The sequence below is a fragment of the Heliangelus exortis genome, chromosome 2 (assembly GCF_036169615.1).
Source record: "Heliangelus exortis chromosome 2, bHelExo1.hap1, whole genome shotgun sequence".
Classification (NCBI taxonomy): domain Eukaryota; kingdom Metazoa; phylum Chordata; class Aves; order Apodiformes; family Trochilidae; genus Heliangelus; species Heliangelus exortis.
The window spans coordinates 43,013,634-43,039,935 of NC_092423.1; the positions used below are offsets into that span (position 1 = coordinate 43,013,634).

Below are 26,302 nucleotides of genomic sequence, written 5' to 3' on the forward strand. Positions count from 1 at the left end.
AATAAAATGTAAGCAATATGGTATTTATTCATACCACCTTTGCAAAAAATTAGAGGGAGAATAAAGAGGAAATGTTTCTCATCGGTTATAATTTGTGGAAACCTGTGTGACATAAAAGACTTACAATCTTAGGCAGAAGGGAAGAATTTTACCAGTATTTACATCTTACTGATGTAAAACTTCTAGAAAATTCTCACTTTCATCACTCACTATTTCTTACATTCCCTAAGATAAGTCTATCTGCATATTCTTTCTCATAATTTTTTTTATCTATATCATAATATAGATATCATAATATTTTTTTATCTATATAAAAATATTTACAAAACAAATTCATTTAAGAATCAGTTCATTTACCTACTTCCCAAGGGGGGCAGAATTTACAGCAACAAATATACCACTCACTTAATTTTCATAGTGGAAAGCAGTTTTCTGTACTAGTTCCCTCATAAATTCCACACAGAAGTAACAGAAAAATAACTAAATTTCACATCAAATAAATTCCCACAATATAAACCATATACTGTACCTTTTAGGACAATTTCAGTATAAAGGAAAGCTGTTTACTTGCAGTAACTCCATCAGAGTTCTTTGTCATACTTTATTAAGGTTAGAAAATTACATACATGTCCTAGTTTTTTTGTTGGTAAAAAAACCATTTTCCACTAGCATTAGTTTACAGTAATTGCTTTGTGGGATTCTTAGAACCTGTTTTCATTTCTATCCTTTGAACAGTTAAATTAATTTTGTTCTAAGCAAACAATTGGCCCTGACCTAATGATTAGCCACTTCTGATACATCAATATGAAACCAGACAGATTATTAACACGTTTCAAACGGAGCTGCAGGTCACAGTTAAATCTATTTTGTGAAACTAATTAGAACATTGGAATACTTACATTAATAATTTCTTGAGCTTAGCCTGGAACTAATGTTACATCATTATATTTCATACGCTTTGACACTCTAGGATATTAAAACAGGCTATGATTTTTAAAAACTGTTTATCATTAATACATTAATGAAGTTTATATTGCTAAAAGCTATTGAAAGTATTTTTAAATCTATCCTGAACCTATACTATCAATTTTGGGTTCTTTCAAACCACTGAAAAAGCAAAATATTCCAGCAAGCCTAAGGTCTTTTAAAGAAAGTATTTCTTTAGACAATTAGTCACCCAATTTACCATAGATGACTAACCTATCTGACCTTTATGAGGATTTTTCTTCATATTAAGATTTTTATTAAAAACAGATGCAAAGAGACAGGAAAAAAACAACTCTATAGAATGACTCAAGGAGTTAATACTACTCCGTAGTGTAAATACTCGCTCTTCAAAAGTCACTACTACCACCAGAGGAAAGTGCAAGAGATGTTTAATATTAAATCTAAAGAAAATAAGAAAAGAAACTGACAATAAGAAAACTTCTTTTTCAATCTCATCAGTGAATAACTGGTACACACATCCACTGTGCAATATACCTGCAGTAAGAGTTCTCCTTCCAGGATCTGCATCCCTTCTCCATGTTTTGCTGTTCTACAGTTTTCCTGAATACTATTTCTTTCTGGTCTTGCAGAGTTAGAAGATTTTAATGCAACTGCAAAAAAGAAAGAAAAAAGTGGAGTTAACTTTGAAAGGCTCACTAGAAATTTATGTGATGTGCTCTTCTTGTGTAAGAAAACATTATGTTTTAAGAATGCTTATGAAGTCCATCTAGACAAAGATGTTGCAATGACAGATTTTTCATTACTTTTAGAGACAACCCCCAAATTTGTCATCCATCTCCTTTCTATCCTATAATACTTTCACAACAGAAGCAGTATTACTGAAATCAAATCTCATTATTTTAGTACCTTTTTCTCCCCCTCCTTTTCTTCACTGAAAGGTTCACTTAGTTTTGTTACTCTTGTTAAAGGATGTTTTCTTTCATACAACCTCCTGTAAACTGCTAACAGCTCTGCTTGAAAGTATGACAATGGTTACATATTTTTACTCCATACAATTTCAGACACCTAACTACAAAACTCCAGATAAAAGCCTACTCTGCCCCTAAATCTCCCTTCAGAGAAATGGCAGAAAGACAGAGGAACCCAAACTGCATATTACACAAAGAAAACAAAGTAAATAAAGCTATTATAAACAAAAAGGCTATTTTCCCCTTCCACAGTTAAATTTTAACCCCTTAAACAATTAAGCATGCTTTCCAATTTCAGATAAAATTCTGTAATCATAAATTACCATTACTCAGCTCACAAATATACTCAATTTAAAAGAGAAAATTACACAATAAAAAGGGACCAAATTGCCAGAAAGTACTCGAAAGACATAGTGTCTCCCCTCTCTGCATTACATCTTGTAATAAACAGGATATTATCAAACAAAACTAGATGCTCAAACAATGGCCTACAACTCAGAATTTATTTACTTTCCACACAGTACTAAAAAAGCAAAGTCTTCAGATCTGAAATTAGTCTGAGTCTGTAGTGCCTGAACAGCTTAAAATTACTTGAGTAATTGTATCTTGAACCTTTATGATAAGGCTAAAGACCACACCCAACCTTCCCATCCCCAAACCTGCTTAACTGCCAAGCAGGGGACATTTATAAAAGTAAATGCCCTTCAGTACATGATCTGCAGTTTCTCTCATAATGACAAGATATTCACCCTAAATTCTAGATGATTTTTCAACCTGTTGAAAACTTTGATTTTTCAGCTGCACAGAACTGAAGTCAATAATCTAAAAGAACTCTTGTTCACTCACTTTTCAACTGTGATATTTTACACTACATACATTAACTGAAAGACAAATTATACCTTTCAGGGTTTTTTTAAGCTATCACTACAACTAAAAACTTTCAAGCCAATTTTCATTAAAATATCCCTCAAAGGCACTGCAGAGGAAAAACGTGTTCTAAAAACACATTAACTGGTTAATCAGTCAGGAATTTATCTGAGGGTTTGCTTTGAAATCAAGACCTTAATGCTCTTCTGCCTACCAGATAGTGAAAAAATCCTGTAATAGGCCATACAGAGCTGCAACTGCAAATTAATTTAAAATTCAAGTGAATGAAAGATGTAGCAGTATTTCTTTTCCTAACCAGTACTTTAAAAGGACATCTAGAACACTGAATAAAACCTCTTGAACCCTGCTGGCAGTGGAACAAAACTTATTATCCTTTTAATTTCTATTGTATGACTATTGACAAAGCTTGTATTCAGCTTCCAAAACTGCAAGTAAAGCTACTTGACCACACTTGTCATTCTGAAAAATAACATATACAAATACATACACATGATTTTCTTTTTTTTCTCTTATAATGTGCAAATAATAAACAAGAGGGAGGAATACAGGTGGCTGATGAGTGATATTCTGCTCTATATCTATTAATTAACTGAGCTCTAGAGCTCAAACACAGCCTACACACTGTTATGGCTCTAAGCATGAAATATCTACACGTGAAGTTATATATTTTGCTATATTAGAACATACAGCTTTTGCAGAAATCAGAATGTGGATGAAATCAAGCGGTAGCAAATCAAGACATGGAGAATTGCTGACAATCTGAGGTTAAAAAAAAAAAAAAAAAAGGAATATAAAGTGGAAATTACATCTGTATACACCATTGGGTGTATACAACTCCTGAAAAAACAAACGAACAACAAACCAAACAAAAACCAATCAAAGGTTTACCTAGTTCTGATAAATCTCAGTCCCACTTGTGCCCCCTAAAAGCCACCGAGTCACTGGAGTTTCTCCATCAACACTCATAGACAGGGTGAGGAGAACACACTACAGGGGGACCCGTGGTCTGAGACTTTGGAAATGCATTAGTGACAGCTGTAAAGCACACACTTATAAAAACCAAGTTGGGAAAAGATTGTTTTATCTATGGAAAGGAAAAACTTTAAAATCCTTCTTCTCAACTGATAAAGAGGCATCAAAAATGTAGTGATGTTGCCTAGGTAGGTGTGGTCTTCCCTTGATTTTATAAAAACTAAATTGCATTTATTAAATCAAAATGACATTTCGGTTAGCTGGTGCTAGAAAAAGCCAGTTTCACAAAAATCAAAACAGCTAGAAGGACATAACTGCAACAACTAAATAGTTTTCTTGTTATGTGGAGGTAATAAAAATATAAATTATAACACAGATAAAAATTAAGAAAGATGACCAAATACTTCTAATTTAATATTCCTGAGAATAAAAAGTGAGATACTCACATTTCACAAATACATGTCCTTTAAGTTCAACAGAACTAAAGTGACTGAATATGGATATTTTAGATTAAGAAGACTAGATAAATTTTAGTCAAGATGTCAAAAACACCTTATTGAATTTCCTACTGGGGAGACACAACAATGGAATGGATGAGACAGAACTCCGAATAATAAATATTTAAAAGAAAGTTGCATTAAATAAATAGTATTTATGGGGAGCACATGCTTTAAACTAAGTGTAAACTTCTAAAATGAAATAGGTCAGAGTAACTTGTGAAGGTTATAATGTTAATAAAATTAAGGCATGGTAATTACCAGGCCATTGTGATTAAATTTCTTTATCAACGCTATTCAAGCAAACCTTAAAAAAATTGCTAGTAAGATATTTTTTTTAGGTTGACACAAATGCTACGAAAAAGATAACACATGTCCCTGACACTGAGCAACACTGGGATACCTGGGAACAAACCTGCAATGTGTGTTTCAGGACAGTAAAACTGAAGGTGACCTGATGCCAACAACACCAGCCTTACAGCACAGGAGGCACAACTTGCAGAGCAATAATTCTGAAAGGTCTTTGTCACATTAGTCACAGTGCACCATGCTGTGCCATCAGAAACACCAGCTACAGTAATAGAGGATTATAAGGAGAACTCAAGCTAAATCATAGAATCATAGAATCCTAGGGGTTGGAAGGGACCTCGAAAGATCATCTAGTCCAACCCCCCCTGCCAGAGCAGGGCCCCCTAGAGTACATCGCCTAGGAACGTGTCCAGGCGGGTTTTGAATGTCTCCAGTGAAGGAGACTCCACAACCCCCCTGGGCAGCCTGTTCCAGGGCTCCGTCACCCTTACAGTAAAAAGGGTAACTCATCCAGAAGTAGTATTACAGTCAGCATCACCTAGCTGAAAATCAGTTATGTATTCTGCTTCTTCCCACAGACTAATGCTACTTATGTAGTCAGACAAAATAATCCCTAGAGTTCATTGCTTTATAATCTCTGAATCTCTGAACTATGTACAACATGTTCCAGCCTATCCTCTCTTAATTTTCTGCCACAGGAAATTAAAACATGAATACACCCACAGAGTAAATAATAATAATAATAATAAAAAGCTCCATATGTATTTTAGAAGAAAGGAAAAACACAATCAAATTACTTATCAGAATTTCCCATAAATAAAGTTAAAGCAAAAATGAAAATATTTTCTGCTCTGTAATTTTAGCAAGAGGGATAAATTGTAAGTACATGCTTTCCAAGTAGGTTAATGATTGTCACTTAATCCATCATTCAGCAACAAGCAACATTTTCATTACCCTGACTTTCCTGTTTTGAAGTAAAGACTAAATTTCCAAGACAAACTAGACAGTGACTTGAAGATGTTTTCTAGACAGAGAACAAATTATAGTCTCTGATACATTTGTTTTACAGCTGTGAAATGCTGTAGCACCCAAATGTAAAAGATACTCAGTTTTACATTATATCTACAAAGATGAATTACATAACAATGGTAACACTGGAGTTTACCAGCTCCTTATTTCTGGTTCTGTTACATTCAGATGACAAATTTTTACAGAGATGTAATGTACTTTATTAGGCTAACAAGATATCTGGGGAAGAAAAAAAAAAAAAAAGTCTGGCATAAAACTACTTCTTCACATTTGGAACAGAATTTGAACAACAGAGTTCTAAGTATTGCCAGAAGTCATGTTTCATTTTAAAACCATAAGTTATGTATTTCTTTAAAATATTATTTTCAATACATAAGGAGAGAAGGTATTAAGTACTCTTCCTTCCTTCTTTCCAGTGAATAACTTTCAGTATGAGAAATTTCTTTCTGATACATCCTCAACTGCATGAGTTACAAGCAGCATGCTGAATCCACAGCTAATATATGACAGATGAATTTCATGAACTATTTATTGAGATATTTAGAAATTATTGTCTTTGTTATGCAGAAAATCAGTATGCTTTGCATTCATTGCATTTGTAGGAGTTGCAATGCATCTAGTTCCTCACTATTATGACTCAATATTATGACTTTCATCTTCCATGGGGGAAAAACCTAAGGTTCTTCCTTGCTTCAAACCAAGTCTCTGAGCACTTGAAGTCAAATGGGATTACTCAGTGGATTCAGCTGGAAACAAAACCTGCAAGTCCCTCCCTCACTAGCTACAAGCAGTGATCAACAAATTAACATATTTTATGTTATGCATAACCTTAAGTTCTAACAACAGAGGCAGAGCAAAGAATGTAAGGAAAATTATTTTTAAAAAAGAGTCTACCAAACATCTCATTTAATCTCCATGCTATGCCTGAATAGAGGCCCTAGATCAGGGTGAAAAGGGCCTTTTTCACCTCCAAACAGTTGATCAGTAGAGTTTCTATTTGCTATCTATGCCTCCCCCCCACCGCAACCCACAACAACTGTTGTCCTCTTCCTCCAGGGCTGTCACTCCTATTCTCAGTAAGAACCTTTCCCATCTTTTCCTAACGTGACAGCCAGCTGCTTTCAAGTCCCATCTCTGCTATTTCCTCCAGTTGAGTCCACAAAAATCAGTGATCAAACAGCACCACAGCTACTAGAACACTGTCAGCAGGAGTCCTTGAAAAAGCAATTCCTTACTCTTTTTACCAGAAGTTACAACACCAGGAAACTACAAAATTGTCACAAAGCAAGTGCAAATACTCTACTGGCATACTCAAGAGGTCATTAACTCTACACTAGTTATTGCAAAGTAAATGAAAAAAGTGGAGGTGCACAGAATCCAGCACTATCTGATGGGCATTCACATAAAAGCCTGATTTAACACACGAATCCTTGAGTTGACTCCTTTTACTTTAAGATGATAATATTGACAGTTAAACTTCTTAAGCGTTAATACAGAGAGGCATTCATAAAGCATTCCAGTTTCCCTTTCCATGAAAGAAGTGACACAAGATTTGTACAAATATTGAAAAAGAGAATCAATAAAAATTAAATTAATAAAAACACCTTTAATGTGCATGTGACTGCTGTCTTAGGGAATATTCAGTTATCTGCCACAAACAACTCGCCAAACAAAATTCTGTTATGCTGTTTTCCTCCAATCAAGAAACTACTTAATTCGAAAAGTGCATTTTTGTAAAGCATCAGAAAGAACACAAACAACACAATATAAGAAAGCTATTTTTTTCTCTGTTGAGTGAAAAAAAGACATTTTCACATAAATATAGAAGATAAACCAATTTTCAAGTGCTTAGTTGTGGATTCAGGACAGATTATTCTTCACTAAAACTGAACCATGCCACAGCAAATGCCTCTTATTGCTACTAAAGGAGTGAAGAAATGCATGATTAAAAAGATTTTCCATCTCAAAATTCACCTAAACCAGCACGTTATAAGAGTGCTGAACACGAACTTATTCTGCAATTGCTGGCTGAAAAGCTCCATGGAAACAATACCACAATACAATGTGGTCAGAACATTTTCTCTTCCTTACCTTTGTTTCCCCAAAGAAAAAGCATAGCAAAAAGTTTTTGCGAAGCCAGGGTAGCTCACTGCAGAGAAGTGTAAAGATAGGAATATCAAGATATCAAATTTTATCTGGGCCTTTAACAAATCATATTGAGATGAAACAAAACACTTAAATCAGGTTGGAGATGATCAACCTAGAAATAAAAATTATCTCCAAGCCTAAAACCGTACTGAAGCAACACTTGCTGAGTATCACAAGTATATCATTTGCACATCAGTCATGCTGTCCTGGAATTTAAGCATAGAGTTTCCCAGCACTGCTTTACATCAAAGTTTGGATCATTTCCCACAATTTGGCCAAACAGGTCAAAGTTTGCAGTCAAAGACAGTTTAGAGTGTTTCATAACCTTTTTAGTATATTATAATTTCAGCTACTCTGTTCAAGATAACTTTAAAAAACAACAGTTCTCATGAGGGGGGTGGTCTTACTTTGCTTCAGCAACAAGTGCTAACCTCCAACACAAAGTTCACCAGCCAAAACAAGACAAGGCAGGCACTACTGAGAAAATAGTTTAATATTAAACTCTTGCATAAATCATTAACATATGCTAAACTGTTTATGCTGGCAAAAGGTCCATTTTAAGCAGGAGAAAATATGAAATATATCCCTGAGTGCACATGCAACCTTAGCTATCTCCATTACTTAGGATTATATGAAATATTTTGCGCTTACTATTTCTGAGACTTTAAAAAGAAAAGTAACTATGAAAGTTAAGTAACACTCAAAAATATTTTATTTTTTAGAGAGATAAAACATGAGTCAATTACACAAATCATAAATAGCTATACTTCTACCAGATAGCACAACCTAACATTTAATTAATAAAACTTGCTAAGTATTGCTATTAATTTAGAGCTGCAAGAGTAAATAAATGCAATTTACAAATAAACAAAAAGAATACATAAAAGTAATACATTTATGATAATTCTGAGTTGTATTTATTGAATTGTATTTATTTGTATTTTATTATTTTTTATGTATCTCGAATGGTTTAGTTACATTGAATAATCAGATTTTGTAAACATAAGTAAAATAAGGGTGAAACTGTACATTTGGGAGTGACTAGAAAATAGGGATACCTTTTTCTTCTGAAGTATGTGAATGACTGAATGTACCAAATTATGACAATACTGGAATTGCTTTCAAGGAATACATTTTATTTATAACATGTAAAAATACAGCCAATGTAGCACATGCAGGAGCCACCTATATTTTGATTTTTCTGTAACAAAAGTTAAACAAAGGCTAAAAAATTAGTAACAATCTTCAGCCTCAGAGGACATGGTGCTTTGTTTCATGAGCATATTTACCAAATGATGTGATGTATAAACATGCCAACACATTTAGGAAAAGCAACTGAAAGAATCTATGAGCCACAAGAGACAGCTGTTTACTGATGTGGCCACAGAGAAATTACTCATGGTTCAAGAGAGATAAAATGCCATGAAGCAACAATCACAAGAGGGTAAGCCATACCACCATGAATATTTTCAAGGAATTATTAGTAGGTTATGGCTGGTGAAGGGATAAAAGAGACTGAGGGGAAATAACACCTTTACCAGAACAAGTTCTAACGAGATAGGGGAAAAAAAAAAAAAAAAAGAAAAATTTATTTCCACTAATTAAAAAAGAAGGTAAAGGGTGAAAAAAATGGACAGGTTCTGAGACTTTCCTGGGCTTTTACGAGTCAACAAGTTAACTGATGTACAGATACAAATTGCCTACCAATGTGTACAAATCACTATAAACCTAGAATTTCCAGGCGTCTCGTTTGCAATGTAGATTTTGTTCTAGTGACTCAAATCAGACTCTCTTCAGTTTCACAGACGTGCACTGAACATGATGCAAGCCCCGTGCACATTTTTTGTCATTCAGTATTTTCTAGTTCAACACAAATTTAAACTGAGTAAAATGCAAACCCATCAGTTATACAATCAGACTTGGCACACAGAGCACAACTCTGCCCAGCTGTGAGGATGTTCAAGCATACAAGAAATTTTCTTTAAGGGAGGAAGAAAAGTAGGATTTTCCCCAAAAAATGCTTATGCTAAAGAAAAAAATAAAAAGAAAAAAAATCTCTAAAGGTGGATAATTCTGATGGCTGCAAGTGCCTGTATATAAACAGTTTCATAGCAACTATTCTGAAGTTCTGATTTGCTACTGAAACTATTAGGAACCTTTAGAGGTTGTTACCAAAACAACTAAAACAATTAAGGTCTATTTGTTTCCTAGGCTAAAAAGAGATGTTTATATTTTTGGTGCAATCAAGATAACTTCCAATATTAATTTTCTATTAAGAATCATCCTTGCATGTTTCACATACCCTCGATGAAAACAACCTTAGAAACCAAAAATAAACCAGTAAGTATTCTGTCAGCTGAAAATACTCAAGGTACACCTCAAGAACTTCCCAAGGGCTCACTGTAGTTACACTTCAGATAGGTCTTCATACATATTTTACACTCAATAACAGAAGAGCACAGAAGTGACACACATTAACTGCTGCAGAAGCCTAAAATGAAGTCTTTATTGTGATCAATACATAACTAATATACATAAGGAATTAGAACAGTACAAAAACATTTTTCCAAGTGGCAGGTACCAAGGTTTTTTAACGTGTGATGTTTCAGCAAAATCCATTTAATTTTAAAATTACTGTAGGTTCCCCCCACTATACAAAATAAATCAAAAAAAAAAAAAAAATCCAAAGTGCAAGATAGTGTTTTCTACTTATCTGTGATCAAATGCTACGATTAAACAATTTAGCCCAAAAACTATTTTTGGCATAAGGAAGTTTGTTGCTTGCCATTCCAGAATTGACATGTCTGAGCTCACACCAGCACTACTTGGTTCCCAGGTCTATGGCAAGGATACGTTTCCAGTGTTCAGAGTCATTAATCATAAGATGGACAAAAACTTGGCAGGAAGTATCACCTTTTTTTCTATCTAGACTTGAATCAAATTTCACTGGCCAAGACTCAAAGGGAGCCACAAATTTCTCAGAAATTATATTTCTGGATCACAAAATTATTTATGAGACAGTAAATAGGTTACTGTTTTACTGAAAAACAAGAAAAAATTTACTTATTTTTTTAAAAAAACCTATTATTGCTGGTTGGTAAAACTTACCAATACAACCAACAAACAAAAAAAGAAAAACAACTTTTAAAAAGTTTCAAGCCCCTTCTGTATAGCTTTTTTCAACGAACCACTTCATCTTGGAATACTGTAACAGTAATTCCATTTCCCTTACCTTTGTCTGATTTTGATATGTTAAAGTACAGCACAGCACAGTTTTGAATGTACATCTTCTATAGAAGAAGATTCTTATTTAAATGTAATTTTTTGTCATTTAAAAAAATGTTACTAATAGTAAATTTCATAACAATTCCTATCGGCATCTTTTAAGGGCCTAAAGGCTACATAAAGGTGAACCAACATGGTAGTAATTTACTTGCCATTTTACTGCACTGAAGTTATGTGCTCACTGAGCTGCAATTTCGATCATAAAAACTAATTAATAATAAAGCTAGGAGATAAGTTTTCGTAAGTTGTTGTACTGACAAGTCAATGTTCTGCTAAGTGCATAACCACACGGGTAAATACTAAACAGGAGGAAGAAGAAACCCATAAACCCCTTCCTTTCTAGCCCCTGAAATATGGGAAACCCTCTACTAAAAATCTCCAGCCCTCCATGGTGTTATTTTTATACCATGAGAAAGCCTCTTAGAAGAAATGAACCTTAACCTCTCTCTCCCACGGAAAGCTGAATAGGTAACAGCAGGTTACCAGGACAGGAATTAGATCTTACCTAATGAGTTTATTTGTGACAGGCTAAAGGTACAGCAAATTCCTAAGCCAGAATTCAGACAAGACACTGGGTTTCCACTGTCATTTTGGGGCAACATCACAACCTTCACAGTTAACTATCCTAAAAGAAGGACGGTTTCACTGCAACAGCCTCCAAAACTGACAGCTATCTTTCCCTAGAGCATTAGTCATGGTGGTGTTATAAGACAGCAGAACTACTATCTAAAAATGAGAAAGGCAATAAAGAGGACAGCATCTGTGGTTTAGGTATTTTTTTCACATGATACCAGATGCTGTTACCTCTTTTTAAGTTAATATAGGACCATAAGCTACATTAGAGCACGTACACGGGACATGGTGCGTGGAGGGCAGTTGAGAAACAGGCTGAAGACACGAAGGAAGTCATCAAAAATATGCTTAAAAGTTGAGAGGACAGATGGTTTTGTGGTTCTGAGACTGTCTTCCTGTGAAATGTGGTGGAAATCAGACAGGTACTGTGTACTTCATTTCCTTAACTGTGACACCAGAATAAGAGCACTTTTAACTCCAGCAGCCCTGCATGGATAAATGCTGTAAAGATTTAGAAGTTCAGCTTCTAGAACCAGGAGAGATTTTAGTGCCTCAAATGAAAAATCACATATATATAATGCATAGTTGAAAGCTTATGACTGTACAGTATTCCAGTATCACCTTTCCTAAACCTTTAGGTTGTTACACTGAACTATAAAGTTTACAAATTGAAGACTTATGAATGGTTAGTCTAAATACAACAAATTAGGCAAAAATTTCAATGTCTTTCTACATGAGAAAGCAAAGCAAAGAGAAAAAAAGGTTGGACTGGGTTTCATCCCAGGCACTTCTACTGAAGACTGTGCTTAAGAGGTCAGAAAGAAGAGAGGTCTGCATTTGTGCTGAAGTGTCAGAAAGCAGAATTAGCAGCAGCAAGAATTAAATAACTTGCTGTTAAGAGTTAGACTGTAATGGGAAGGAAAACTCTATTTTATTCATTACAACATTAAGAAGAGATTGAGAAAAGCAAGGAAGACTGTGAAGCAGCAGCTAACAAGCTCAAAACTCTAGAAGAATCAGACTTGTGGGAAACACGAACCTCTGAGTCCTGTCCTCTCCTCTCCCTCAGAAGGATGCATTTCACAGAGGGACAGTTTTGGTCTGTCCACAGGCAGACTTGTGAATATCTCCATTTTCAGACAAAAATTTGTCTGATAAAACAACAGAAAAACCATGGGTGTAAGTTTTGCAAAGCTTATTCCATTTATTCTATCATGAAAGGATTTTATACTAATACTGAATCAACTACATTAGATACTTGCTGCTGGACAATTCATATACCAGTCTTTCAGAAAACAACTGCTCAGTAGAGTGGGAAGTGTCTGAAAACTGCCACAGTAAAGATAAAGCAAAAGGGTAGTTCAAATATTGCCTTACCAAGGACATCTACCATTTCCCATTGACAGAACCTTTTTTCCCCTTAAAACATTTTAACATTTTAATGTATTTAAGATTTGAAATTTACATTAGAGTTTTCTCGTGATTTAAGTAATCAGTCCAGTCACGACTCTCTTCCCTATCATTCTAAATACAAAAATAATACATACCTTTCACAGGACAAGCTTTTCATTAGGCCAAAACAACATAAAATTGTCTCAATATTTTCAATACTTCCACTCCATTGTTAATGAACTGCCTCAGAAATCAAGATATGCACAAACAGCAGTCATTAAGCCTTACTGCTTAATTGACCCAGTGATACAGACAAAGCAGGCTCATGTTTTTAGAAGATTTCCCTGCAGGGTAACCACACAAAAACAAAGTATGAGCAACAGTATAACAGATTTCTAATAAGATTTCAGTTTCTTGTTGCAGTTTCATGCTTTACAAGAACTACCTGGCTTGCATGGACTTGCAGAGGGCTTTTTTGTTGGGGAGGTGAGGGGTTGAGGGTTTGGGTTTACTGTGGTTTTTCTCTTTGTACTGTGGCGGGGTTGGTTTGTTCATTTTTAAATAATTTAGAAATTAAACTTAATGTAAATATCTAACAGCACAAAGGACCTTTCGGGAGTGGTGACACTACCTGGCCATGAATCTGGTAAGATACCCATCATATGTTATTGAAGTATCTTTTAACTGTGGAGTTGACAATTATACACCACAATTTGAAAGGTATTTCCATCCACTGCCACATAACTTTGTTCCATGGTTTTGGAGAAAATCTGAGCTGTGCTAGATGCACAGAAAGAACAGCCCATTTCACTCATATCACACATATTCATTTCTTATTTGGGAATTCTGAATCTTCTTTTTTGTAAGGACCCGCTGACATTTGAAAGGCTGTATGCAAGTCATTACCATTTCCTCTCAAAATGCTCCTTGAAGCATATTCAACCTTGACAACCTTGACTTCAACCTTGACAGTTGAAATGCCATTAGAACAATAAGCTGGAAGTTGAAATATCTTAAAGAAAACCAAGCAACATTTTTAGTCAGTAACTGCTGCAAGAACTGAAGACTTGAGAGGGACCATATCACCACAGTATGTATCAAGGTAAACCTCGAGAATGATTATTCCCTCTTCCTTTTTTTCTGAAATTCTAGTGAGGCCTCAGAAACCTCCAAATCTTCAGCGCATATTTTATCATGTTCAGTTTACTCGTGTCCTTCTATGACAACACCATCCATTTAACTTCCACACCTCTCCTCCCATCTCAGTGTTACCCTACCTGCTATATTCACAGCCATTGTAATCCCAGCCTTCATTTTGCCACGTACACATGACAAACATGGAATAATTTCCTGTAATATACACTTTCTAGGGCTTCTCTGCACCCATTCCTATTATATTCATAATACCTTAGATTGATTTTACAAACTGAATTACCTCTCTCATATCTTCCAGCAAACCTTAGTTTGTTTAAGCTACATTTGATAAATGGAGTAACCATGAGTTATGAGAACACACCATCCAATACTATCTCCCAGACTGCTTCAGGAGACTCTACCAAAGCCTTCAGAAGGAAGAAGAAACAAGACAACTAGTCCAACTTAACGAGCAGTCATTCCTATTTCTATAGTTAAGGCACAACAAAAAAAGCTGAGACAAGAACAACTGCAAGTTTACATAAATACTTTTCATCAGTATTTATGATCTGCAGCTACTGAAGTGAAAAACACTCTTATCATTTTAGTAGGCATTTTGAACAGACTCCCAGACTTGTAGAAACAGTTACATAATAGGAAATACTGTTCGAACATGAACAATTGTAATAAAGATTAATATGGCTGTAGGCCAGAATACTGTACAACTCAACTCTAGAAGGCCAGATCCATACAAAGGATGTGACACATGAAATTTAGGAGTTTATAACCAATATACTATGTAGAGACCTCACAATCTGAATACCATAAGTACTTCAGTTTCCTAAGCTTCACCACAAGTATCACCATGAATAGCCCACATACCTCCTTCTGTATGAGAAAGAATGGCTTGGTACACACCCTAAGAATGGTCAAGAATCTAGGTGTTCTTCTGACTCTCCTGCATATGGCATGAATTGATGGTCTACTGACAGGTGGCAGCCACTGATTCTTTTACATGTTGAGGAAAATTACATAGCTCTTTTTTACACTATCAGGATATGCTAAACACAGGTTTCATTCCCACCTCTGCTATAGGTGGTTATCACACCCTTCCTCCACTGCAGTAGAAGCCTTAAAGCTGGGGCTACAGATAACACCTACACCTCCTGTTAACAAATTTTCTACCACGCAGAAAATAATAAAAAAGTTTTGCAAGCCTGAAAGTTAAAAACAGAAAGTGGGTTCTCAACTGGGCACTGACCACAAAGGACAAGATGAGTCCCTGATACAGTGCCTTCTGAAAAGGCCATTTCACTCTTTCACAGGACAGATGCTTCATGAGAAATGCATAAGCTAGTCCAGAAAACTCAGTTTGAAAGGACTTTCCTTTTGAAAGGATCAACTTAGTTAATAAAGAGAAATCAGAAGTCATTCAACAGGAAGCATACTCAATTTGGACAGCAAGTTTCTTATAATGGGAGAAGTGGTTTTTTATAGATAAAGGCTACAGCATTGGTAAGGGTATCTGCCCACAGAGTGGACATTGAAACAGAGAATTAGCATTCACTGATTTTGGCCTTCCCGTAGGAAAGAAAAACAGAAAAAAAGCTTAGAGCCAAAACTTTATGGCAGCTTTATTTAAAATGAGTGTAATAATGTGCATACATTTGCTTGTGAACACCTGCATGAGATTAAACTTGTTTTTACAGTTACGTAGATTGTTCAGGTTCTTACCAAGAAAAATGCTCTTTGGTTTCTTTGCTTTAAAATTTTAGTTAGAAGTTTGTGCCATGCCTTTATCGAGTATATTCAGATTCGTATTAGAGTAGGCACAAATCAACTTGTATTTTAGCAGTGCCATCTGTCAAATGTTTTTTTGTAATCTTCTGCCAATACAGCAGAAGATCAAATGAAATATAATCTAGACATGAGGTTTCACTTACTCTGCCACAAGAAATAATGTTCAAGGTGGCAAAGACAGATCTGTTTGATAATTATGTATTTTCTGCTAAAGTGTTCCATATGCTTAGAACATTTGGAATTAAGCCAGGAAGAAAAGCAAAAGCACTACTGGTAGTTGAGCTGTTCCTCTGCAAAATGTGCACAACTGTATACGAGATAAAAACTTTCTTATCAACTATTTCTCTTCACTATGTTAATCAGAAAAACCTCCATGTAATTCCAGAAATGTTTGCATTTAGCTTAAGTTTCAAATATGAGAGAAAATAGTGCAAAAATACTTTGAAATATATTGACAATTTCACTCAATTGATTCCATCAGATTTACTAGGCCTTTTGATCATCTGACAACATTTATAAATATAATGCTTTGACAACTGTCATTAATAACAAGATATAATCTTTATATAAAACAGCCCAGTGCAGTTGCAACTATTTACCATCTCCATTTAATCTTATAATAGAAACTAAGCTTTACTCACACATTTATAATTTAAGACATTTGCATTAGTTCTAAAATTAATCCATCTAATTATAGATCAGCTTTGATAAAACAAAATGAGAGACTATTATTAGTTCTGAGAGGAATATATAGAGAACAGATATGAAGATGACACAGAGGACTTCTCAGGATTCAGATGGTGACTGTTAGTGATAGGAACCCCACTTCCTTCCTGCATCCCAAGCTTTTCTGCTGATGGATTCTGAACTCATCAAGACCGTTTTAATTAGTAGCTGTAAACGGAATCATATTCTGATATACTTTTTTCCAAATACACTGCTGCTATGAAGTGCTTTGTAGAAATGAATATCAACTGATTCCAGGCAGAGCTCTGTAATACTCTATTGACTTTACAGAACAAAAGAAGGAACAGCAACATGAGAATTTTTGGCAAAGCTATCTGAATCTCCCTTACTGCCTTGCACGTCACCATTTATGTAACAAAAGTACCAATTATAATTTAAGGAATTTACCTTTGCATTTAATAAATAATCAATTTGTAAAGGAAATAGAATGTTTAATTTCTCCAGAGATGAAAGCTACTTAGAGTTTGACAGCACTTACATGCAAAGAAATTTTGGATACAGCTTATTAATTCTGCAGTGCAGTTTTGGATATCTGCATTCCAAATGAGTATAGAGTTCAATGATCCTAACTCTCATAGAAAAACACAAGTAACAAGATGAAAACTAATGCAAGGGTTCAGAGAACAGAAAAGTTTGATTTGTGAAGGTAATATAATCATCAAACACTACCATTCCCACCTGAAAGTGGACATTACTAGCTCATTAACTTAGGTAGCTTCACAAGGGGACGTATTTGCCTTTAAGCTATAGTAGTTCACAACATATGAGGCTCATGTAAACAAAAATAAGAGCACTTCTTAATACATTGAGTAGTAAGCCACTGCAACTCAACTTTCACAGCCATCCAGCTTCAGCCATTACTGCAGAGCTCAACTGCTACTGTGGGCCAGAAGCCCAAAAAAAGTGTAATAAAACATATTTAGTAACATTAGCTACAGCCTCCCAATTTTGTAAGCCCCCTTTGCCTGCATTACATGATATCTGCAAACGTGGTGGCCAAATATTAAATGCCACTGACTCCAACATAACATTTATCAAAGAGATCAGAAAATGACCACTATTATCTTTTCCCGACAAATGTTAATATTCCATAAACAGTTCTTAGATGTCTCTGAACCAAGCATATTCAATTAAAACAACTAGGCTGTGTAAGGCCACTGGAAAAGTTAGTGATTTATGTTATTTTGCCACTTCAGGAATACTGGAAAAAAAGCCTGTACTGTCTTCAGTTTTGTGGAGACAAAGTTACGTGTATCAACTACGCAGAAGAAAAAATCCACATTGCTGAAAGCATAAATTCTGACTGATCTCTCAGGTATGCTTAAACACAAAAGTTCAAGAGCAAAAGGGAATTAAAATGGCATATTATTGGTGATGACCACAGTAACGTGTGACCAGAGGAGGGTACTGACCTGTACAAAGCTGAAACACAGAAGGGATAGACATGGTCTGTTTTTCACAAAGCATATGCAGAACCTCTGAGATGTAACTGATTTTGCTCAGTCTCACAAAAACCATACATGAAGTTGCCAAGCATTCCTCTTTCAAGACAGCCTGACTTTCTAGAGCAAAGTTAATGCACAGCTATGAACTTTCCCAGCCTACTTCTAGCTTTAGCAACAAAAGTTAATATAAAAACAGTGTCCGTAGTATCAGACCTATTTTCCTGCTCTTTAAGCACAAAACACTGTGTAAACTACCTATACTGGCCTCTCTCCTCAAACATAACTGGCATAATTTAAAGCTGAATTATAAATAAACTAGCTAGATTTCAGTAATGTATTTCCTAAGAAAGCAACTATGGGTATTTAGTCTGTTTAGTACTGTAACAATTTACAACTTTCTGCTTTTATATACCAAAAGGCATTTCAATCCTTAGAACATAGTACCAAAAAAAAAAAAAAAAAAATCTATATTATTCCAAACATTTAGCAGCATTACAATGACTATGTGTGCATAAATGTATAGCTGCTAGCTTTGCAGAATAAATTCAAGTGACAAATTACTTGATATCCAACCTGTTCCCTGGAAGCAACTTAGTCTGCAAGCAAAACAGTAAAAGCTTATGCTATAAATAATCCATCCTTCTTGTAAAACTAAAAATCAAATTTGGGTATCGCAGATGATTACAACTCTCATTGCTGCATGCCATAAAAATACAAGAAAATTCAGCTTTTCTAAAATTATTAGTTACATCTCTTCCTTGTGTTTGCATGTAACATCCTGATACAGAACTTTGATGTGGAGTGACAATTCATATTTAAAATCAATTTAAGAAACACACATTATCACATTCAGAAAGGAGACAGCAGCACTTATATGGAAAGCAATGTTATATTCAAATTTAGTACATCAGCTAACAATTTGCCACGTTGAGATTAATTTTTGAGTTACCAAAAATTACAGAAGCATAGTTGAAATGTAAATCAGCTAAGGCTATTACTAATGCCTTGAGAAGAAGAATTCAGTTTGTGGGTTTAATATATATCTAAATACAGTAAACATTACATAATATAATTTTTTTTTCCCTAGGCTGCTTTTTGACAAAAAGTAGCATATAGTGAAATGCTTTAGTACTTTGGTTCACTGATCATCAGGATGAAATGACAACCAAATGCAAAGGTATTAAAATTACAGCATTGATGCCCCAGACATATCACAGTTGCTGCCAAATGAGTTACACCCTCTGTTAAGCATTAAGTTTCTAATTAAGGGAGATGAAATCCCTCTGTGTCACATCATGGTGGTAACACTGAAAGCAATAACCTTGACTGCGTATCTTCCCAGAGACCTTCCCACAGATATGTAGGTCTGAAATATGCCTATGAGGATCTAATGGTATAAATTACATTTTTAAAGTCTCTCAAGCATGGAGTTCAAATTCTTGATACTAAGAAGGGTCCTAATAGCACCTACTGGGTTCTTCCATCAGAGAAAATTAAGAGAAGGGAGACAGTCTGGTGATTGTATATAAAGTCAGTAAAATCTATGTAGACAGGAATACTCTCTAGGTAGGGATCATGAAGCCCCAGAAGGATGCCTTGAAGAATGCCATAGCTGTACAGACAGTGCTATCATGAAACCCTGAAAATGGCTGAAATACATCTGTCTTCCCATTGGTGTGGCTTGCTAAAGGAAAAAAGAAAGAAATTAAGGCAATAAAGCAATTCCTTCAAAAGTCTCCTGCACCTTCCGTCTAATTGGGTATGACTCAAATTTGACATTTACTTTAATATGTCTGTGGGTATGGGGTTCTCTAATGCAGCCAAAGAATCTTCAAAATACTTGAAAGATACCTCAAGTATGAAAATATTTATATACAGTGTAAATTCCCATGTTTTATTTTCATCCCAAAAGGAACTTGACCCACTTTACAAAAGAGAGAAACTGTAACCTTGGGGGCCATTACCAAATCAGAAGAGACTTATCTTTCCCTGAACAATTTCACACAGATAAGATGCCATAAGGTTTCAAGCAGCACGTGACTTTCAACACCACAGATTCTACAAAGGCCATTTTCTCTGAGATGGGTTTGAAGAAGAAGTGTTTTCTGAACAGTTCTAATACTGCACTATTTGAATCGTAACCTTCACACCTGAAATCACATTCCCACCCTATTCACTTCCATTCACTTCCATTTTTGTCCCTTAATCTCCAAATCTCATGATTTTCAAGTCATCCTGGGAGAGAAGCAAAAATTACCTTGTCTATATTCCTTCCTAAGACATTTCTGAGCTTCAACTGGAAAAATAAAATAAGGTGAAAATAAAATAAGGTAAAGGCTAAAAACAAGAGGGAATCTCAGCTGCTAATAGTCAGGTATGAGACCACAGTAAGAGGAAGCCATAAAAAACCCCAAATAAATAAATAAAACCCCCCAAATAAATAAATAAAAAAACCCCACAGATAATCTGCCCCCACTGTTGAACTCCATATAGTGCCTCCATTAAAAGATAGAATGAAAACTCCAGAAAATGCAATAGCCCCTCCAAACATGTCTTTTTATATAGATGTAGCAACTCATGTGAGCAATATTCATCCAGATCCATTTCACAACTTGAAGCTGCTCCTCAGCAGTGCTACTTGAACTGATGAATGGAAACATAAGTAAACAGCAGCACTAGAAACATGTCCTTTGCACTAGACAGAGACTGGAATGGATGTTGCAGATGACAGAAAATGACAGCAAACTAATTTGAAGCTGCGAGGTTTGGAATTGAAACACTTGCTAAGGTTCCTCTCAAACACAGCCAAGTTTCCCCATTTTATGCAAGTTTTTCAACACATTCTTTTGTTTTAATTTAATTCAGACAGATTCAAATCCTGAAAAGAAAAAAGCTTCTAGGATTCCTCTAGTGTACTTGTACGTATTACAGATAAAGCCTGATGCCTCATTATTTTTAAATTTTGCCTGTTCAGGTACTTCCTCTCTTGTCATTAGTATATCTAGTACTTTCTTACATTAGAAGAGGCAATGTAAGGCTCATTGCACTTTTTACACTATCAGTAAGTCAACTCTCCAAATTGTGTTCCTATACAGCTTACAACAGTTATTACAATATTCCACCATTACATCTTTTTCCAGGCTTCCTTACTGCTTAATGAAAAATCTTCTTTGTCAAACTATGTTTAAACCTTCTCATTTCTATGCACAGATTTTATAGCTTTCTTCCTTTTACCAGGTGTCTGTCTCTCTTAATTTTGACCAAGCACCTTAATGATTTTGTACAAGTGTCCTCTTGGCTTCAATTCTTTTTTTTTTTTTTTTTTTTTTTTTTTTTTCTCCTCTTCAGTTTATATTCAATTGGAAAAGCATTTGCTGGAGAGGTCAAAAAACAACTGATCCCTCTCATGCATTCACTACTTGTTGAAATTTTGCCCCAACTTTTGAATCTGAACATACCCTAAATCACATTTTTTAAGCAGGCAGCCAGGCAGCTCAGATCTATTTGGTGAAGAGCAATCTGCTTGCACACACAGGCACACTCTCAGATTTTTTTTCTTTACAGTCAAGGCCTTTCATTGTCTACAAAAGTTAACCTTTAGTTGGCCTGTACAGCAAAACAAGGCCAGGGTTTTGGGGTTTTTTTATGCCTGTTCCTGCTACTGCAAACACTTTCAACTAGGCAAGCAGAAGTTGTGTCTGAGAAGGAAACCACTTTGCACAACATTGTGCTCAAAAGTCCAGGCAATTAGACACTTCTTAAATAAATAAAAAAACATTTTTTCAAATAGCTTTTCTTCCTGTATCAGTAATGCAAAAGCGTTAAAGCAGCAACAAAAAAACCCCACCATAACTTATAGTGAGCTGAAGCTACCAAGATAAGGCTTGAGAGAAGCAAGTTTCTATTTTGCTCTTGAATTCTGAAGTGACTTAACTATTAAATACACGTGTTTTCAAAATACATGAACCAGATTAAATGCAACTGGGAAGCCTCTCAGTGTTCTGCTAACCTTCTCCTAATTTGGCTTAAATATACAGACCTTGTAACATTGGCAGTTTATCCTCAAAAAATTTTTGACAGAGATCTCGTGACTTCAGAGGTACCAGAAATTTCACAAGTCAGTGAATTAAAAAAAACAAAAACAAACAAAACCAAACCAAAACAACAAACTAAAACCATTCTAGTACTAAACCCACTAAAACAGAAAACTAGCAGGAGCATCAGCAGTTTATAATGCCTGATCTTCCTGTATGCCTTATCCCACCACCCCAATAAATCTACAAACCGCTTGCTAAATCCCTCTCCTGAAGTCACAAATACTACTTTCTATAAAATTTACTGTAACCAAACTGAAGTTGTACTAACAGCTACAAAAAATTTATGACCAAAAGTAATGAATTATTGTTTTTTCAACATCTGTAGAACTAATTCAATAACCTTGCATAATATTCTAGTCCTCCATGTAAGACATCAGAAGAGGGATAGTTTATCAAGTTAGTTACAGGGAAGATATATTAATCACCCTACTGGCTTACATGAAAATACCTACTACATGCTTAGAGCAAAATGATTTCAAAATGTAAGTTGCAGAGTAACTGAATTCTTTTCCCTACGATATTGCACCCATGTAGACTCAGTGTTTCTTCTAAAAAGCATTAACAGTAGCTATGGCATTCTTAAACATAGCTGAAGTTATGACATGGAAGAAATACACTGGTTTTAAAAGCACTTTCAGAATGAAGACATGAGATATAATAGATTTGTCAAACATATATACCATAAAATTATAAAAACATGCTTTAAAGCATTCACATAACCCAAGAAGTTGAAGCCTAACCAGATTGTGTATATGTGATCTTCCCCAACCTCTTTTGACCTATTCCCAAAATGCAGCTCAGCAGGTCCTGAACTGTTTGTTGAAGCAGATCGGTGTTTCTCTTAAGACCATTAAAGGATTAAAATACATAACAATCTCCTGTTAAGAATTGAAAAATATAATATACCACTGAATTGCTCACAGCACAGACTAAAACCAAGTCAAGCTCTGCTACACAGGGCAGTTGGTTTTATGTGTCCTTTTCCTTTTTAACATTGGTTTATAAAGAAAGCAATAGCATTATTAAGCATGGAATGTTAAGTGTTTATGCAAGTTGTCTCCCTTAAATGGGGAACATAACTTCAGTTGCCACAAAGTGGTACTTAACATACTGCTATGTTTTCTTAAGCAGAAGTAAAAACCAACAACCAAGTTGTTTATTTTTTTCCTTCAGTAACTGAGTGATGCTGAACTTAGTTCACAGTGTGCGAAGTGCTCACTCCAGAAACACCACACTAAGTCAATATGTGCCTTTCTTCAAAAAAATGAGAGTTCAGTCATTGCATTTCGAAGACTCAACTTTCCCTTCATGCCAACACTTGCTCTACCTAGAAGCAGATGATCCCAAAGTGTGGTCCTGGGCTGGCGGTCAGGGGGATTAAAAAATGAAAAAAAAAAAAAAAAAGGGGGGGGGGGGGAGGAGAAGAGGAGTCAGAAGCTGTTGCAACCATCGTGGCAGAAGATTACGGGACCAAGAAGTGTAGGATCAGGAACAAAATATTATGTCTTTGTCCAAGAGTGTCAATGGTACCTATATGCTGTCTGGGAATTTCTGAGCTTCTAATACACCAGTGGTACCTGTCCTTAACTTAAAGTAGAACCTAAAACTGAGAAAAATCATGAAGAATGTACAAGACATAGCTAGAGAGCAGCAGAATAGCAAATTATGTGCAGTGTGCTTTTATGGCTAGCCAGTTGTACCAAGCCACCCAATGCCAGAAAATTTTTTCAGGATTACTTAGGTTTTTTTTAAAAACACACACATGGAATGTAACTTTACATTTGCTTTTATCATTTGCTTTACAACAGGAAAGCAAACCTCAGGAAACATGCAGTTGTTCAAATTTGTCAACTCTCACTTGAGCTTTGAAGCTTAACAACCACATACAAAACCCTCTACTGCTTGTGGTTTCAAGACTTAAAGGCAATGAACTCATGTTCCATAACCATTATCATAAAGACAACAGTCACCTGCTGAATCACCAAAACCATATCCTGACACCAACTTCTGAGTTATTTCCCAATCAATTATTTGTCTTGTTATATCTGCCTTCTTTCTATAGAAAAAAATCAGCAAGTAGTGCAGGCTTGTAAATTGTAATGTACCATCAAATCTATTCATATAGTACTGCCTTAGACACAAAAAGAGGAGAAAAAAAAATTGCTAATTTTTTTTTGAGGTGAGGGATGAAAATTTGAAAAAGAAAGTGATTTCCTTCCTTGTGAAATGAGATTTATGGAAAGTTGAGCCTAGATTCAGAGGTACCTAACCGTCATATTTCTGGCTTTGGAATATTAAACAGAGTTATTTCTTTCTTACAACTTAATTTTTCCATGTACTAGAGCAATGCAGAAAGTTTATATGTGTAAAGCTAATCAGACATTACATAGTGTTTAAAAATCATTCATTTTTTGTTTTAGATTTGTCAAAAAGATTAATACCAAGTAGAAAATGACAGTCAATACTGCAGATTATTTTTAAATTAAACCACTAACTCTGAAGAAAATTATTAAACTCTTCCCTTCAAAAAGTCTTACAGAAATAACTGTTCTCTAATTCTATACATCAACAGCCTAGGAATCTAAAGTGATTTCAAAATTCCCTTTGCAGTTCAGAGATATTTTATTACCTATCAATTTCAGTGAGGAAGTTATCTTACTGAAACTTGGACTAGGTACCCAATGATTAACTCAAATCTGTATTTTTTTTTTTTTTTCCTTCTGTAGCAATGCCTTAACTTTGTCTTCACACAGCTCAGCAGCAACTTCCTAGAATTTGGGAAATTTCTGATTTTAACTGAAAAAAAGGAATAAGTCAATTACCTTACATGTTTGAAACAGTTTAATTATTCTACTACTAAAATGCGATGGTGAGTTTTGCCACATTTACATTAAAAAGGTATAAAGGTAGGTTTTGAAGTTTTCTTTACAAGACCATTCAAGTTCAGCCCTTGCTGTATAAAAGTATTAATGAGTAAGCACTCTCTAACAGAAACATCTCTCATTTCAATTGAGAAAAAAACAGCATACATTCCGTCAAAAGAGACAAACTGGCCTTTTTATGTCAATTCACAACTTTTGCAATGGTGGAAGCATGGCAAGGGAGCCCAGCGGGCTTTGGGAGGGTTACTACACAGAGCAGGATGGTATCAGAGTGAAATCAAGAGCAGTGGTGAGGACAAGAAGGAAAGACAAGAGCTGCTTGTTCTAGGTACGTATCTTAATATTGTCTCGTAAAAACACACAGATCAACAAATGGTATGAGCAAGGAAAAAACTGAAGGTTGCCCTTATCTTTTCCTCCAAACATGCAAAAATATTTATGTCACACATTGAAAAAAAAAAATCTGTAAAGGAAAGACATGATTTTTCTGTTTGTAACTCTGACATAGATGTCGATGTAAAAATTAATTTATTGAACCAAATACTTCTGTAAAAAAAGCTAATGTTTCATGTTGGCCCACAGGAATTGTACCCCTGAAAACATGACAGTGGAATCTGATGGAGAAGTCAGAATATTTGACCAGCTAGGCCATGGAGTTGCTCTAGTAAATTCCTGCTCCATGCAATCAGTTAGAATTTGTCTTGAGGGGCCAACCATGTATGTCTTTCAGCTTATTAGATGTTATACAATGCCACACATAAAGTGTACAGTACTGAGCAATTCAAAAGGCATATGGGTTGAATTTCAAGAGGCAATTATTCAGTGGGAAAAAATGAGCATCTCTTTATTCAATTAAAACCAGAGTTTAGGATGCATCACTGAGGGCAACTAACTTATTTCTTTTGTCCCCTTTAATGTTTACAGCTGGCAAACAGCAAACCTACATTTTCTTAAGGCAGTTTCAGATAAATGAAGTAAGCTTTAAGAACTAGAATGGAGTTAAGTTTCTAGAATAACTCAACTTTTTGATGATAAGTTTTATCACTAACATAATGCCTTGTTAAAACATGAAGCTCAGACATCACTACACAGAGGTGCAGGAAGTCCAGGGAGGCTTCAGCCACAAAACATTTATCAATACACCATCTGAAATTCTGAGAAGCACTTTTGAAACTGGTTATTTCTTTC

At 35.2% G+C, this 26,302-nt stretch overlaps 1 protein-coding gene across 1 annotated transcript in view; it reads right to left on the minus strand.

Annotated features, from left to right (window-relative positions):
• The window catches only part of AHR (aryl hydrocarbon receptor), a 63,631-nt gene that overhangs the window by 22,889 nt on the left and 14,440 nt on the right, over positions 1-26,302 (minus strand). Inside the window, exon 3 of the mRNA XM_071735776.1 lies at positions 1,483-1,598. Within this exon, the coding sequence (XP_071591877.1) occupies positions 1,483-1,598 (116 nt within the window). The remainder of the gene's footprint in view (positions 1-1,482; positions 1,599-26,302) is intronic.